Here is a 16,587-nt window from a genome sequence, read left to right as displayed (position 1 = left end):
GGTAACAATGTTCAAGAGGAAGTGTACTCATTACCTCACTCATGTAACTGTAACCCTCTGTATAGTAGCTTTACAATAAAATAAAATTTAAAAAAATAAAAAAATAAAAAAAACACCTAACCCCTGACTGAAAAAAGGAAAAAGAAAAATCTCCAATTGAGAGAGAAGTGTGGGATGGTCACCAGAGGTGGGCTGTGTTGGCCCGTGGCTATGTAGTGTGTGTGTCTAGGCGGTGCGATGAGAGGAATGGACAGCTGGGGTGGGTGGTGGAGGCCTGCAGTAAGGAGGCCGCGGGTGCACACACCACGGGAGCACCAGCGATGACAGGGAAGGAGACATACATAGCCAGCTTAATAGTGGGCAAAGTACGCACACCAACTCCATCTCTGCAATGGGCACGTGAGAGAAGAAAAAACTCACTCGGGGCAAGTCTTCAACAGTGAAGACGCTTCCATAAACAGCTTGAGAGCAGATGAGGATATGGAGACCTTGTTAATGAGAGCCAGGGACAAGCCAAGGGCAGGCACCATGACAGGCTGGGAAATGGGAGGCTCCCAGGAGGGCATCAAGTGTGAGATCAGGAGGCCCTCAGGCTGGGAATCTACCCTAGTGAACAGCGGACAACTATCTGTTACTCTGGCCCCAAGGCCTCCCCCTCTGTAATGGCAGCTGACAAGGCTAGGCCACGTGGTAACGAAGCCAGTACTGGAGCAAAATCAGTTTACTGACAGTATCTACGGGATTTAGAGAGCTGTTGGGGTGGGCCCTTTAGTCATGTGCTTCCACATTGACTGACTTCTTGTCTATATGTGAACTGAGTTGTGAAGACCTGCTTGGATTGCCTTTATTCAAACAGGCTACAGGAGCATTGTCTTGGAAGTACGGTTTCCCAAGAGTCGCTGAAGTCACATGCCTAGCCCTAGTCAGAGCCTGGCACACATTTTGACACACAGTATCTCAGACTGGCCTCGCCATGTAGCCCTGGCTAGCTTCAAACTTCTCTTTCAGCTGAATGCTGGTTATTACAGGTATATGCCACTATATTTGGACTTTTTTAAGTAAACACTGGTTGAGTGAAAAGATAATTTTTTGTTTTGATAGAGGGCTTTGCCATCTAATAGGCTGGCCTTAGAGCAATGCCCAGCACAGCAAATAATACCTCTTAAATATAATTTTAACTTTAACTCCTAGCTTGTCTAGTTTGCTGAGTGTGAAATTGCCCTGCATATCCTGTCACTCTACTGGTGCAATCCACCAGTGCTATCACGGGTGCAAGCATCTAGGATTGGATAAGTGTAGAGGGGACCTGGTTAGCCTTCATTATAGATAACAAAGAACACAAACTGCAGGTTACTGTGCACAGAACTTACTCATACAGAAGTCAAATCTGGGGATTTGTAGACTAATACCAAAAATTCTTACTGTACTAAAACTTTACACATTTTAGGTCAGACCAGTAAACGCAGTGATGTGAGATAAACCACACAAGTCCAGAAGAGTACCAAGTATAGTATGCTCACCTTACACCCCTGCGCCACAGCTGCTCCCAGGCATCCCGGGGAAGGATACACCTATGCATTTAGCTGGACTTTCAGCCACTGGCACTGAGAGAGCAGCAGTGAGTCAGAGCTCTGAAAGTCCATGGCTTTTTGGGAATTTCTACATTTTTTTTTTTTTTGTTTTGTTTTTTTTTTGTTTTGTTTTTTGTTTTTTTTTTTTTTTGTCAGTCGTGGGGCTTGAACTCTGGGCTTGGGCGCTGTCCCTGCGCTCTTCAGCTCAAGGCAAGCGCTCTACCGCTTGAGCCACAGCGCCACTTCCGAGAATTTCTACATTTTTGTTTTGAGGATTTCACTGCCTAGCACCAGGACAGGCTGTCATTGTGAACCCAAGTGACCTTGGTACGAAGGGCTTCCAGGAGCACATCCTCCTCCCCACCAGACCACCAAAGCAGGGAGAAGTGCACCTTCCTGCTCAGCCAGGACATGCAGAGGCCTGAGCTCTGAAGTTTAGCAGCTACCCTGCTAGAGCTTTCCACGCAGGATGGTGTGCACCCTCCTTTTGTGACTGTCACCCTTGGGACGAGCCAAGTTTTTTCAAAACAATTCATTACAAACTCAATGTTCTTAAAAAACTTTGTTGCTGTGACAGTGCAAACAGCATTCATTTTATTGCTCAACTTTAGCATGGGCACATACATAGTTAATTTTTAAAAACCATTTATACAGATGTTATTGATAAAGCTCATGTAACAACTGGGTGAAAAATACAAGGAATATCAAAGCTAAAACACTCTGTAATAAATACAAATACAATGAAAATGATAAAACTTTGTTTTAAAGTCAGTTTGAGAGAGGAAGAATATTACATAAAGTGAGCTAATTATACCTAGAAATAAAACAACTCAGCATTTGGTACAATCATCATCCTAACGTAAGAATGTTAAATACCACAAATGGCACCCGTTGATGGTAAGCTGCAGACAAGCAGGAGCCGCTCTACCAAAGTGAGAAGGTGGCAGAACCATCTCCAACGCCCACCAGTGCAATCGGTCCAATGCCCCCCCACATTCCAAGCAGATTTAGTGTTGTAAAATAAGACAAATCACGTTATACTTAAAGGAAGAGAAACTTGTGCTCTCAATTGTAAATACAAGAGAGGATGAAAGGGCAACAAACTATGTGCAAAACAAAATGTACACTATACACAGCACTGTTTTAAATTTCTTTACACCAAAAAAATAAGGCCCTCTGCATCAAATCTCACCTCTGTATTGCGAATGAGCTCTAAGAAGCACTCACTCACGGTTCATAATTAAACATGCATGATGGAATAATATGGAAAGGTGACATCACATATTTGAATTAACACAACTAGAGAAATGATAAAGAACAGTTAAGGAGGGGCATGTGGAAATAAATATTCACATTAAACATGAGGTGCAAGTCCAAGGTTCAATGACAAGAGTCTTTCGGTTTCCTTAGCACCTATTTTGAAGTAATGGGGTGATATAATTTTGAAACTGAAACCTAAATATGTTTTCATATATCATGTTAGTGATCCCACAGACTGTCATGTAGGGTGATTTTCTTTTAAAGCTCTATTAAAGTCATTACAAAGTTAAAAGGCACTCAAAAAGCGGTGGTGTTTGCCTGCTTTATGTTGTACATGAAAACAAAAATGATAGTAGCTTTTTATTACCACATCCCTGTCAGGTAGATTTCTATAAAGTGTTCATCGTGTATTTTGTACTGAAGGATTTTAAGAGGAGGCACAATAACAAACTGCACTAGTGCTTTAATATAAAACAGAGATGGATCTGTAAGCAACAAGGTGATATGAATGCTGAAAATACAAATAATCAAACAGCAGAGACCATTTCCACACAATGTTCCTCGGTACTACTAAGAATGCAGTAGGAAAACCCAACATGTTTGGGAAGAAAAAGGCTATTGTAAGCACATCACTGCCGCACAGCTGGAGCTCTGACTAACGTATCCATAGTGGTCAAATTTGGCCAAACAAAATACATTTAAATGCTGAGGGACTACAAAAGCAGTTCTCAACTTTCAAAAAAAAAAAAAGAGCAGCAAAGTTCCCCTCCCACTTTTATATACCCATTCCCTGCCCCATTTCACCCCACCCCGTGAAAGCTTAGCTCAAACTCCAATATTTAAACGATAAACATTGGAGCTGCTTTGAGGCAAGGATGGGGAGATGAGGGCTGCAGCCCTTCCTCCCAGCGCTGCTTCCCCGCTGGCCACTCCTCCTCAGGTGCCTCACTCAGAGGAGCACTGTCTGAAAGCACAGATGGAAACCCACTCCATCACATGGAACAACACAGGGACCTGTTCCCTTTAGGACTAAGCTGCAGAAGTTAAGCCTATTACTAAAATTTGCTATGCTTACTTCATACATCTGTTTAAAAAAATAGCACATACTTTTTGGTGGCTCAAGTTAAAAATCCATTTGTGATTTTAGATTTTTCTCCAACCCCTCACTGCAGAGTCTGGGCTGCCTTCTGGATCACAGCGCAAGTCATACACCTGTGCTTGGAAATCAGATGTGGATTCTCAGCACTGCAGAACTGGGACTTCCTTCCTTCCTTCCAGATTGAATCCTTCAGTTTTAAAGTGATTTCTCTCACAGAGTTAGAAGGCTTTTGTTGTTTGTTTTTAAGGCAGGATCCTGCTTTGTAGCTCAGGCTGGCCTCCAACTCCTCCCCCTGCTTCAGCCTCCTGAGTGTTAGGACTACAGGTATGTGCCACCGCACCTAGCTTCACTTTTTTTTTCTTAGTACTCAGATTCCTTACTCACCACCTAGTACTACCTCCAGTTCATCTGGTGAGGTAAAAACAGGTTTCCTAAGCTTGCTGAATAGTCTTCAAACCGAAAGTATCCCTTTTGCATAATTTTAGCCAATTAAAAGCATGAGCATCCAACAAAGCTTCAGGATGGGTTACTTGATAGAAAATTACAATATAATTAAAATATAAATTAGGTGCACTTATTAGAGACTTTGGTTTACAGAAATATATCTTAAAAGACAAGCTTACCTAACAAAGAATGAAAATCCCATCCCACCTGCATGCTGAGAAACTATAAAAACACAGTATTTCAATTTAAGATGAAAGTAAATCCAAAATACCTGACCATATTGATTCAAGATAAAAAATATTAGGTTTTTAAAAACATCTTCTTAAAAACAGGGATCCCCTGAATACATCTTACCATAGCAAATAACTACTAAGTCTAGACTACATGGTCACATTAGGAATTTGAAAACCAAAATTAAATAGTTGTATTTCCAGGAAATTCATGATTAAAAAGTACAAAAACCCACTTAGGCTAGCTTGAAACATACGATGCAAAGTATAATGCTCTGCTATAGAAAGACATAATTAAACATGTAAATGGCTTAATCTCTGAAAGATAATATTCTTTTAGCCAATTGTTTACAAAGGAAGAATAATTCAAAATAACTTTATTTTTAACAAAGAATAAGTACAGGAGCTGTTCAAAATCATGTATTCAATCAAAATGAAATGTGACTTGTACCGACTGCTAGAGCTGTCTTGATGTATAAAGACTGGAAATCTGTGAAGCAATTTGAATAGATTACCTTTTATAAAAATAGTAGTAGTCTTTAAGTGTAGAATACTGCCTAACTCTGGAAATGCAGGGAAGTCAGCATTCTTTAGGTTCAAGATATGAATTTTAAATAGCAGCTGAATGTGTCCTCATGGCAAAGCATAAAGACCTCTTTTCCTTGAAAAGGAATTTGCAAAGTGTCCTTTCCCTCACAGCATCCTGCCGTGGAAGGAGGTGGGTTCCTGTACTTCAGCCTCCTCTGAAACGGAGAAAGGAGGCTGCGGTCAGGGCATAGAGTTCTGAGCCAGCCCCTCATTCCACAGCGAATCCACATGTTTCTTCGATGGCTGTTAGCAGCTTCTCATAGAGCTTTTCATAGCTTTCATAGGGTGGAATGTCTATTCGGTTGAAGCTGTGAGTAAATAGATCATATTTTACAGTTTATTCAAAATAAGCAAACTGGTCTAACAAGTACATAAGGCACACAGAATATCATCCTGTGTCACAGATTCAAAAGATGGGATTTCTCTAAAGAAGAGATCATGCCTACCAGTTTCTGAATATTCGTAACTTTTATCTTGTTCTTTTTTTTTTTTTTTTTTTTTGTCGGTCGTGGGGCTTGAACTCTGGGCCTGGGTGCTGTCCCTCAGCTCTTCAGCTCAAGGCGAGCGCTCTACCACTTGAGCTACAGCGCCACTTCCTATTCATAACTTTTAAATCACTTGTAAATGTTATTTGTTCTTTTTAAAGGTGCATTTATTTTACTGAGCAGTAAGTGAAAGAAAATTCTGGAAGCAATGCCAACCTACATGGACAGAGGAAAAGCTACAAAAATAACTCACCAAGTGTGGGCTTTTGGCAGGTTGTTCGTGCAGGCATCAATCTGGTGTATGGTGAAGAGCCGTGGGCCTGCAGCACCTACCAATGAAGGAGATGTGGGTCAAATCACCACAGGGCTGTATCTATCTCCAAAATCTTGTAACTAAACTGGTACATAATCCATAGGACCTACGGATGGGAAATGCTTGAAATTCACACTTGATACCTCAGGGAGGCAGGAAAAGAATCTGAGTTCTGAAAGCTGGAACTGAGTGAACGTGAATAAGGCTGAATGCCTGATGACATTAGCATTTCATTTGAGAAAAGGTTCTAGATTAAATCCTTTTGCCAACTTCTTTTATAGAAAATCAAATCTCCAAAAGGATGATTTAAAAAACTACAAGCAGGAGCTGGGAAGGTGGCTCAGTGGTAGAGTGCTTGCCTTGCATACATGAGTCCCTGGGTTCGATTCCTAACCAGAAAAAGCCAGAAGTAGTGCTGTGGTTCAAGTGGTAGAGCACTAGCATTGAGCTGAAGAGCTGAGGGACAGCGTCCAGGCCCAAAGTTCAGGCCCCGTGATCAACGAAAATAAGTAAGTAAATAAATAAGTAAACTACAAGCAAGGCTCAAGTGACAGTGCGTGCCTAGCATGCATGGGGCCCTCAGTCCAATCCCCAGTAACACACACACACATACACACACATGCACGCGCGTGCGCGCACCTGCACACACCCAGAGTAATTGGGCAAATCTAAGATGAAATATACATTTTTGCTTTGAGAGAGGATCTCACTATGTGCTCAGGTTGGCCTCAAACTCGCCATCTCCCTGCTTCAGCCTCCTGAGTGCTAGGATTACAGCCATGTATGACCCTTGCCCAAAAAGCAAATTTAAAAAAGTGACAACCTAGGCTGGGAGGGTGGCTCAGAGGTAGAGTGTTTGCCTTGCATACATGAGGCCCTGGGTTCGATTCCTCAGCACCACATAAGCCAGAAGTGGTACTGTGGTTCAAGTGGGAGATCGCTAGCCTTGAGCTGAAGAACTGAGGGACAGCTGCCAGGCCCGGAGTTCAAGCCCCATGACTGACAAAAAAATAAAATGACAACATAGTACAAGTGTAGATTTCATGACTGAAGTCAGGCTAAGAGCAAAAGATGAGCAGTCCATAGGAAAAACTCCAGTTAACACACCTCATACAAATGTATAGAGCAGAAACACAACTTCAAGTTCTAGAAACTGAAAGTAAACATAGCTGAAACTAGGCTGTGACTAGGCCTTAACCAGCGAGTGATGGATCACCCTAATGAACTGTTCCTATGATGCTTTGTGCATAATCTCTCTTCAGCAACAGCTCTGAAAATGATGAAGAAAAAGAAACTGCCATCCAAGAAAGCATACACCCATTAGCAACGGCAACAACTCATCCACAAACTCAACAGCTTACTCTACAAAAAACAATTCTTGGGGCTGGGAAGGTGGCTCAGTGGTAGAGCGCTCGCCTTGTATGCTTAAGGCCCTGGGTTCGATTCCTCAGCACCAGATAAGCAGAAAAAAAAAAGCCGGAAGCGGCGCTGTGGCTCAAGTGGTAGAGTGCTAGCCTTGAGCTGAAGAGCTGAGGAACAGCGCCCAGGCCCTGAGTTCAGGCCCCACGACCAGACCGAAAAAAAAAACAATTCTTAATATAAAAAAAAAGGGATATCAGCTGGATGCTGATGACTCACATCTGTAATCCTAGCTACTCAGGAGGCTGAGATCTGAGGATGGTGAACAAAGCCAGCCCTAATAGGAAAGTCTGTTAGATTCTTATCTCCAAATACCCAGCACAAAGCCAAAGTGGAGCTGTAGCTCAAGTGATAGAATGCTAGCCTTGAGCAAAAAAAGCTGAAAGATAGAGCCCAGACCCTGAGTTCAAGCCCCAGGATGAACACCAAAAAAAAAAAGGAATGTGAGTATACATCAATGGTCTGATGCAATGCAGTGAATTCAAGTGCTCGGACCAAACAGACGGCTTCTGAGACTCCTGCTGGCTCTATTAAAAGAAAGAACAGACATCCCAGATAGGTGAATGCTTTGCCAGGGTGAGATGTCGACATGGAAATAGATAACTTGCCCCTACAGGAATGTGTGACTGAATTAAAAGCAAGGTGACCTGAAAACAAAAGGCAGAGCATTAGCACAGACAGCCCAGTTTCCCAGGTGGCACTGACCGTATTCACAGAGAACTCCCCAGAAAAAGGATCTTGGGAAAGGATAAGAGAAGAAAGGAGAAGGGACCACAATGTAAAAATTACAGATCATAAATGGACTGAAAAGAGAGCCTATTAGTGCAAGGCTTGTGAGATATCTCTATAAAGCAAGCGCTGTTTCCTGCCTGTCCACACCCTGGCAAAGCCAGCGCCGGGCTGTCTGTCCATCCATCCGTCCATCCATGGGGCATTTTACCTTGAAGAGCCTTGAAGCCCTGCAGAGGTACTCTAGAAGACCCTGTCACAAACTGAAGCAACCGTGCTCGTCTTTCTTCATCAAAGAACTCCACAGCCTTCCAGAACCATTTGACGACATTGCTGTCTGGTGTACAGTGTTTTAACCGGGTGTTTATCTTCCAGTCACTGACATCTATTTTTCCAAGTCCACAAATAATAAGCTGTTAAAACAATGCGTAAATGATGAGCCAGTGAGAACCAAAGCCATGCTCCAAACTTCTCAAAAGAAACCTGTGCAGCATGGTACATATAAAAAACATCTGGGAAACTTTTCAAAATCTACATAACAGGTGCAGTGCTGAAGAGATTGAAATTTTGTGTGTCAGGTGACAGTCAGGATTTGTACTTTAGAAACTCCAGAGGTATCTAACTGAAGGTAGAGTTCTCTCTCCAGGATCTGAGAATCATCATTGTAATGGACCTGATATGAAAACTCCACCATCTCATAATAGAACTCTGATTATTTTAATGGACAGGAAGCTGTGACTCAGAATCTCTGCAGTTCCCATGTGCCTTCCTCTGTGTACATCACATGAAACTGGTTCAACATGCAGCACCATGATTTAGACACATTCAACTCCCTCCCTAAGCCAGCATTTCCTTCTGCCATAATCCATTGGCTACCTTTACTTCACTACATTCCATGAAGGCCACCCAGAGTCACAACAACTCAAGAAATGCTTGCCAAGCGGGGCACGAGTGGCTCACACCTATAATCCTAGCTACTCAGGAGGCTGAGATCTGAGGGTTGCAGTTCAAAGCCAGCCTGGGCAGGAAAGTCCGTGAAACTCTTATCTCCAATAAATCACCAGAAAACCAGAAGTGGCGCTGTAGCTCAAGTGGTAGAACACTAGCCTTGAGCTGAAGAGCTGAGGGACAGCGCCCAGGCCCAGAGTTCAGGTCCCACAACAAACCAAAAAAAGAAATGTGTGCCAAGTGAGTGAGTGACAAATAGGTCACAATCTTTTTTTTTTTGGGGGGGGGGGGGAGGGTGTCTGGTCGTGGGGCCTGAACTCTGGGTCTGGGCACTGTCCCTCAGCTCTTCAGCTCAAGGCTAGCGCTCTACCACTTGAGCTACAGCGACACTTCCGGTTTTTTTCTTTTTTGCCTATGTGGTGCTGAGGAATCGAACCCAGGGCCTCATGCATCAAGGCAAGCGCTCTACCACTGAGCCACCTTCCCAGCCCCGACAGGTCACAATCTTAAATTGTACTAAAACATTAACTATGTGAACACACTCATATAGAATCCATATAGAATCCTCATGCAGTGTCTTTGTAAATGAACTATATAAAAATAATTCTGATACTACCAAAACATCCCCTTAGAATCCAAGACCAATCTATCTTACTCATCTAACATGATTACAATAGTGAATTATGATAGTATATAGTATAAAGCAGAATGTAACTGGGCACTGACGACTTACAACTATAATCCTAGCTACTCAGGAGGATGAGATATGAGGATCATGGTTCAAAGCCAGCCCAAGAAGGAAGCCAATGATACTCTTTTTCCAACTGATAACCAAAAAGCCAGAAGTAGAACTGTGGCTCAAGTGGTGGAGTACTAGCCTTGAGTGAAAAGCTCATAGACAGTGCCTAGGCCCTGAGTTTAAGCCCCACAACCAATAACAAAAAAACTGTAACAGCCAGGTGCCAGCAGCCCATGCCTATAATCCTAGCTACTCAGGAGGTTGAGATCTGAGGATCATGGATGGAGCAGGAAAGCCTATGATACTCTTATCTCTAGTTAACCACCAGAACACTGGAAGTGGTGCTGTGGTTTAAGTGGCAGAGCTCTCACCTTGAGCTGAAGAGCTCAGAGACATCACCCAAGCCCAGAGTTCAAGCCCCATGACCAACCAAAAAACAAAAACAAAAACTCTAACGTATATCCTAATTTTATTGTAATTTTTCTTTCTAATCTAGTATAACACTAAAATAATTCACACATATTTTCCCCAAAATTTTAATGATTTCTTTAGGAGAAAATATGTAGTAAATCCTAATGCTAATGAATAAAATTGCCAACAAAGCTTCTATAGGCTTTTGAAGATTACTGAATCTAAGCCACACTGAAGTGGGAAGAGGACACCCTAAAAGGATTAGGAGTATGATACAAGCAAAAGACATCTCCTAACCCTAGTGTGAGGAGGGAAGATGAGAGAAGCCCAACACTACTCACGCAAAGAAAGGCTCCATGCTCCCTCACACTGCCCCTGCCACCACAATCACAGAAGGAACAGGGATAGTACTGTGTGTGTCACACCAATCTTTCTAGATTGTTGCTAACTGATCAGTTAGCAGTTAATTAGAAATGACACTGAAATTAATATAAATAATGGCAAATATATTTGCCATTCCCTAGCTGCTAAACAAAGAAAATCTTTTCTGGGGGTCAATCATGGGCCTGAACTCTGGGTTCTGGGTCTTCTGGGCACTGTCCCTCAGATCTTCAGCTCAAGGCGAGTGCTCTGCCACTTGAGCACCACTTCCAGCTTTTTCTGTTTATGTGGTGCTGAGGAATCGAACTCAGGGCCTCACACATGGAAGGCAAGCACTTTACCACTGAGCCACCTTCCCAGCCAACTTGGAATCCTTGACAGAATAAAACTTTTTTTTTTTATCCTTCTATCTCAACCTACCAAATACTGTGCTAAAGGGATGTGCCATCATACAGGAAAGCCTCATTACTTTCTTCAAAGCAGTCAGTAGAAAATGCAGATATTTTTAAAATACAAATCTTAGTTATAAACCAGACCTGCTTTAAACAGAAACAAAAGACTATTAACTGTTGAATAGTTACTTACTATAGTGTATAAAATGTGTCCATGCTCTAGGGATTGTTACTGTATAGTTTTACTTATTTCCTCTCCAATCTTTTTTTTTTTTTTCAAACTCTTATTTCCTCTCCAATCTTACCCCCACCCCCAACTCTGGGCTTGGGCGCTGTCCCTCATCTCGTCAGCTCAAGACAAGCGCTCTACTACTTGAGCCATAGTGCCACTTCCAGTTTTCTAGTGGTTTATTAGAGGTAAGAGTTACACAGACTTTCCTGCCCAGACTGGCTTTGAACCGCAATCCTCAGATCTCAGCCTCCTGAGTAGCTAGGATTACAGGCATGAGCCACTGGTGTCCTGCTATCCTCTCCAATCTTACTACCAAGTGCCTTCTAGCAAAGCTGGATGCAAATACAACTGGGCTTAATCTATTATCCAATTAAGTTCTTTATGAAAACAACCACTGTACCAAGAAACAGAAAGAAAATAGTGGAAGAATGTACACATTAAGACATGAAATTTGTTGAGAAGAAATAAGAAAATGGAAATTAAGAATATCACAATACTGTCATAAACATACACACAAAAGAACGTCACAGTATAAGCACTTATGCTTACTCACAGACACTGCAAAGCACCAAAGACTTCCTGTGAATAAGAATTCTCATGGCATTCAACAATAAAACATGGAAAACATTACAAATAAAACTTCTTTCTAAAAATGAGTAACAAAATAATACCCAACCTTTCCCTATTGTACTAGATAATGTCATTAACGTGAATGCACTGACCTCTAACTCCTTCTCATCAAATGTCTTCAGCAGATGCTGCGGGATTACTTCATTAAATCCTTTCTGCAGGGCTAGGAATTGCGCCTCAATGCCTCGTAGAAATCTCCAGTTCACATAGAGCCTGTAAACATTGGGCAGGGTTCCATTTCATCACATATATTCAGATTTGATCATTACTATGGGTCTCTATTTTAGTAACATTACACTTTACAAGCATGTAGCATCAAGAATTTAGTCTACTGGAACTGGCATGTAGCTCATGGTACAGTGTTTGCCTAACATGTATAAGGTCCAGGGGTCAATCACCCCAAATGGGGGGGGGGGGGGGGACAGAAAAAAAGAGGAGGCATAAAAACCAGAGGGGAAAAGAAGGAAAAAGAAAATCACACTGAGGAATACAAAAGAATTTAGTAGCTGGGAAGACAGTGGCTCACACCTGTAATTGTAGTTACTCAGGAGGCTGAGATCTGAGGATCATGGTTTGAAGCCAGCCCAGGCAAGAAAGTCCATGAGACTCTTATTTCCAATAAACTACTCAAAAAGCCAGAAATGGCGCTATGGCTCAAGTGGTAGAGCACTTATCTTGAGCAAAAGAAGTTCAGGTACAGCACCCAGGCCCAGAGTGAAGCCCCAGAACCAGGAAAAAAAAATTAGTACCTAAAAGTCTCAACTAACGGGAAGAAGTGGTCTCTGAGCTATAAGGTAGCTTAATAAAGATAAAAAGCAGTAGCCTTCCACCACCAAAAGCCGACTCAGCAAGTAACTCTTCAAATCAGAGTACTCCTGGTACTAAATATAATAGCACTTATATGGGTCAGAAGTTAAAATTCTATGGGCTAAGGATGCAATAATATGTGCTTAACATGTGAAAGGCCCTAAATTTAATATCTATCCTAAAAAAAAAAAAGAGAGAGAGAGAGAAAAGTAATGAAGTCTTTCTAAACTACAATATATATAACAATAAGAATAAAAATGACTTTTTTTTTTTTGCTTTATTTGGAAGTACTGGAACTTGTTGGTAATTTGTCTATGTTTGGAGAAGGATTACAGAGAAGAGAAGGTTGAAAAGAAAACAGTAATATCCAAAATGAGAAGAATATAGTAAAAGACAAGAGTAACACTTTTGAATACTTCCTGGAAGCTATAGAAAATATGGAAGATATGTCACCAAGAAAAAGTGTACTAAGTTCCATGTTTTCTTCTTTTCTTGTTCCTGAGACAAGTCTTACTATGCAACACAGGCTAGCCTCAAACTCCCAATTCTTCTGCCTCAGCCTCCTGAGTACTGGGACTATAGACATGAACCACCACAAGCTTTTTACTTTTGCTTTGACTAGAACTTATCCTCCATAAAGGAACTGCTTTCATTTGTCTACCCATAAAAACTCTGCAACTTACACATCTATCAAGTTTGTTACCAACATTTCCTTTTCTGAACAAGCAGAAATAGTTCTCTACTTTAATAGAATAAGTTACTTAACACATTCCTTGGCGCATCTCACTGTTATGTGTTGGTTTAAAGGGAGAGTAAAACACCAGGACTCTCTATCTCACACTTGCGGTTGTCCAAGGAAGTGAGTGGGGAAATTCCTAGTCATTCTTGTCTTTTAATTAGGAATGTAATACACTCTTGCTACTATATATATAAAGAAAATCAAACATTAACTGTAGAGACAGTGTCTTTTGCGCCCTATTCCTAACTACCACATTTGCTCCCTCCTCTAGGCAAACAGTCTTCTTAAATATCTTCACGCTAACTGTAAAACAATACAGACTTTGTTTCTACATAATTCTTCTAGGGCATGGTTTTATTTATTTTTTTTGGTTGGTCGTGGGGCTTGAACTCTGGGCCTGGGCACTGTCCCTCAGCTCTTCAGCTCAAGGCGAGCACTCTACCGCTTGAACCACAGTGCCACTTCTGGTTTTCTAGTGGTTTATTGGAGATAAGAGTCTCACAGAGTTTCCGGCCAGGGCTGGCTTTGAACTGCAATCCTCAGATCTCAGCCTCCTGAGTAGCTAGGATTACAGGCCTGAGCCACCAGTGCCTGGCCAGGACTTGGTTTTAAACTTGATAATTTAGGGCTGGGAAGGTGGCTCAGTGGTAGAGCGCTTGCCTTGCATGACTGAGGCCCTGGGTTCGATTCCTCAGCACCACATAAGAAAAAAGCAAAAAGCCGGAAGTGGCGCTGTGGCTCAAGTGGTAGAGCGCTAGCCTTGAGCTGAAGAGCTGAGGGACAGTGCTCAGGCCCAGAGTTCAGGCCCCACAACCAGACCCAAAAATAAATAAATAAATAAACTTGATAATTTACATAGCTTATTTTTTCAAACCACCACATAATGTACATTTTGTATACTCTGAAAATAATTTTGTAGTTGATTTTCTACAAATAATATTGAACTGATCATCCTTAATTATATTAACTATGTTTTTTTTTCTGTAAAAGAGTCCTGAAACTGCCACTAAGCTATCTAGCTGAGACCTCACATACATGAAATGAAGAGGCCATCTTGGCCTTTTTTCAATCCTAGTTGCCAACTCTACTGTTCTCTACACTCAAGATTACTGATCCTGGGCTGGGAAGGTGGCTCAGTGGTAGAGCGCTTGCCTTGCATGCCTGAGGCCCTGAGTTCGATTCCTTAGCACCACATAAGCAAAAAGAAAAAAGCCGGAAGTGGTGCTGTGACTCAAGTGGTAGAGCGCTAGTCTTGAGCTGAAGAGCTGAGGGACAGTGCTCAGGCCCCACGACCGGATCCAAAAAAAAAAGATTACGGATCCCGGAAATGTTTAAAAAAAAAAAAACAACAAAAAACAGGCACTTACTTATTATTTTTTTTATTTTTGCCAGTCCTAGAGTTTGAACTCAAGGCCTAGGCACTGTCCCTGAGCTTCCTTTGCTCAAGATAAGCACTCCACCACTTCAGCCACAGTGCCATTTCTGGCTTTCTTTTTTCGGGTCCGGTCATGGGGCCTGAACTCTGGGCCTGGGCACTGTCCCTCAGCTCTTCAGCTTAAGGCTAGCGCTCTACCACTTGAGCTACAATGCCACTTCCAGCTTTTTTCTTTTTTTGCTTATGTGGTACTGAGGAATCGAACCCAGAGCCTCATGCATGCAAGACAAGCACTCTACCACTGAGCCACTTTCCCAGCCCCTTCTGGCTTTTTTCTGTACTAAGGAATTGAACCCAGGACTTCATACATGCTAGGTAAGCACTCTACCACTAAGCCACATTCCCAGCCCCAAGTGGTTGTTTTTAAGCTATTAATTTCCATAGTAGCTTATTTTGTAGCAGTAAGATTACCTAAAAATTTGAATATACCTCCACATTGACAACCTAGAACATTTATTAAATGTTCTGAATTATGATAATGTATAAGTGTTTACCTGACATATTCTTTTTTATTTTCTTCTGTAACAGGGATACTTTTGCCATTTGGTTTAAGTTCATGCTGAATAATTTCACCATATGCATTATGTTCAACACAGAAGGTATGATCCAAAACACCTGTAATATCATTTTCACTAGGAGAAAGAAAAAAATATGTAAGTGAGCCTTAAACAACAGACACTACAGGTGTGTTAGTAGGTGAGACAGATTCAGCTAATTTTTTTTGTCGGTCGTGGGGCTTGAATTCAGCTGGGTGCTGTCCCTGCGCTCTTCAGCTCAAGGTGAGCACTCTTCCACTTGAGCCACAGCACCACTTCCGGTTTTCTAGTGGTTAATTGGAGATAAGAGTCTCATGGACTTTCCTGCACGGGCTGGTGGGCAGGCTGTGAACCATGATCCTCAGATCTCAGCCTCCTGAGTAGCTAGGATTACAGGCTTGAGCTACTGGAGCCCAGCTTTAAAATGTTTTATAATTTGACAGTTCCTATGCTATCATCCCACCCTTCCTTGAGCAGAAAAGAGCTTTACCCTTCAAAACTAAGAGTATATTACTTCCTATGTTCTAACAACGCCTTGGATAAAACTGGATTTTGAACTACTACACCTCAAAACTTTAGTTATGTTTGGCCTTCAGACAAAATGCTCTAACAGAATCTAGCACCCTTGAATGACCAAATAGATCATCTCAGTGAAAAATATGTGGTGAGGTGAGAGGGAAGTGGGGAGAGAAGAGCTCAGGGACAGGGCCCAAGCCCAGAGTTCAAGCCCCACGACTGATAAAAAAAAAAAAAAAAAAGAATCACTGACAATTTACCTTCCTAAACAGAATTAATTATTACATTAAAGAGACTTAGTTCTTACATTAAAGTATGGCCCAAACTGTCATTACTTCATTAAAAAGCCACTGCAGAAAGGAAAACAGAATCATGTCATTTGCAGGAAAATGGATGCAACTGGAGGCCATCATATTGGATTGGACAGACTAAGCTCAAAAAACAAAGTATATGCTTTCACTCATATGTGAAAGCTGGACCTAAAAGAGATACACATTCATGGGCATGTACAGACATGCATAAACCCATATATATATAGATATATATAGATATATATAGATATATATAGATATATATAGATATATATAGATATATATATATGTATGGATATATATATATTTATATATATCCATATATATATAAATATAGATATATATATATATGTATGGATAACCATAGAACAT

General features: G+C 41.5%; 1 protein-coding gene across 1 annotated transcript in view; it reads right to left on the bottom strand.

Moving 5' to 3' along the window:
- Nucleotides 1-2,120: 2,120 nt before the first annotated feature.
- Nucleotides 2,121-16,587, bottom strand: part of Smurf2 (SMAD specific E3 ubiquitin protein ligase 2) — a 78,706-nt gene continuing 64,239 nt past the window's right edge. Inside the window, exons 15-19 of the mRNA XM_042702666.1 lie at nucleotides 15,347-15,484; nucleotides 11,964-12,084; nucleotides 8,350-8,551; nucleotides 5,931-6,006; nucleotides 2,121-5,500 (exon numbers count right to left, since the gene is read on the bottom strand). Coding sequence (XP_042558600.1) covers nucleotides 5,401-5,500; nucleotides 5,931-6,006; nucleotides 8,350-8,551; nucleotides 11,964-12,084; nucleotides 15,347-15,484 — 637 coding nt within the window. The 3' untranslated portion in view covers nucleotides 2,121-5,400. The remainder of the gene's footprint in view (nucleotides 5,501-5,930; nucleotides 6,007-8,349; nucleotides 8,552-11,963; nucleotides 12,085-15,346; nucleotides 15,485-16,587) is intronic.

Source organism: Dipodomys spectabilis, unplaced genomic scaffold (assembly GCF_019054845.1).
Source record: "Dipodomys spectabilis isolate Male_0828 unplaced genomic scaffold, ASM1905484v1 ptg000329l, whole genome shotgun sequence".
In the NCBI taxonomy this organism is placed as follows: Eukaryota; Metazoa; Chordata; class Mammalia; order Rodentia; family Heteromyidae; genus Dipodomys; species Dipodomys spectabilis.
Note: the sequence above shows the minus strand (reverse complement) of the source record. Positions and strands in the feature narration are given on the sequence as shown.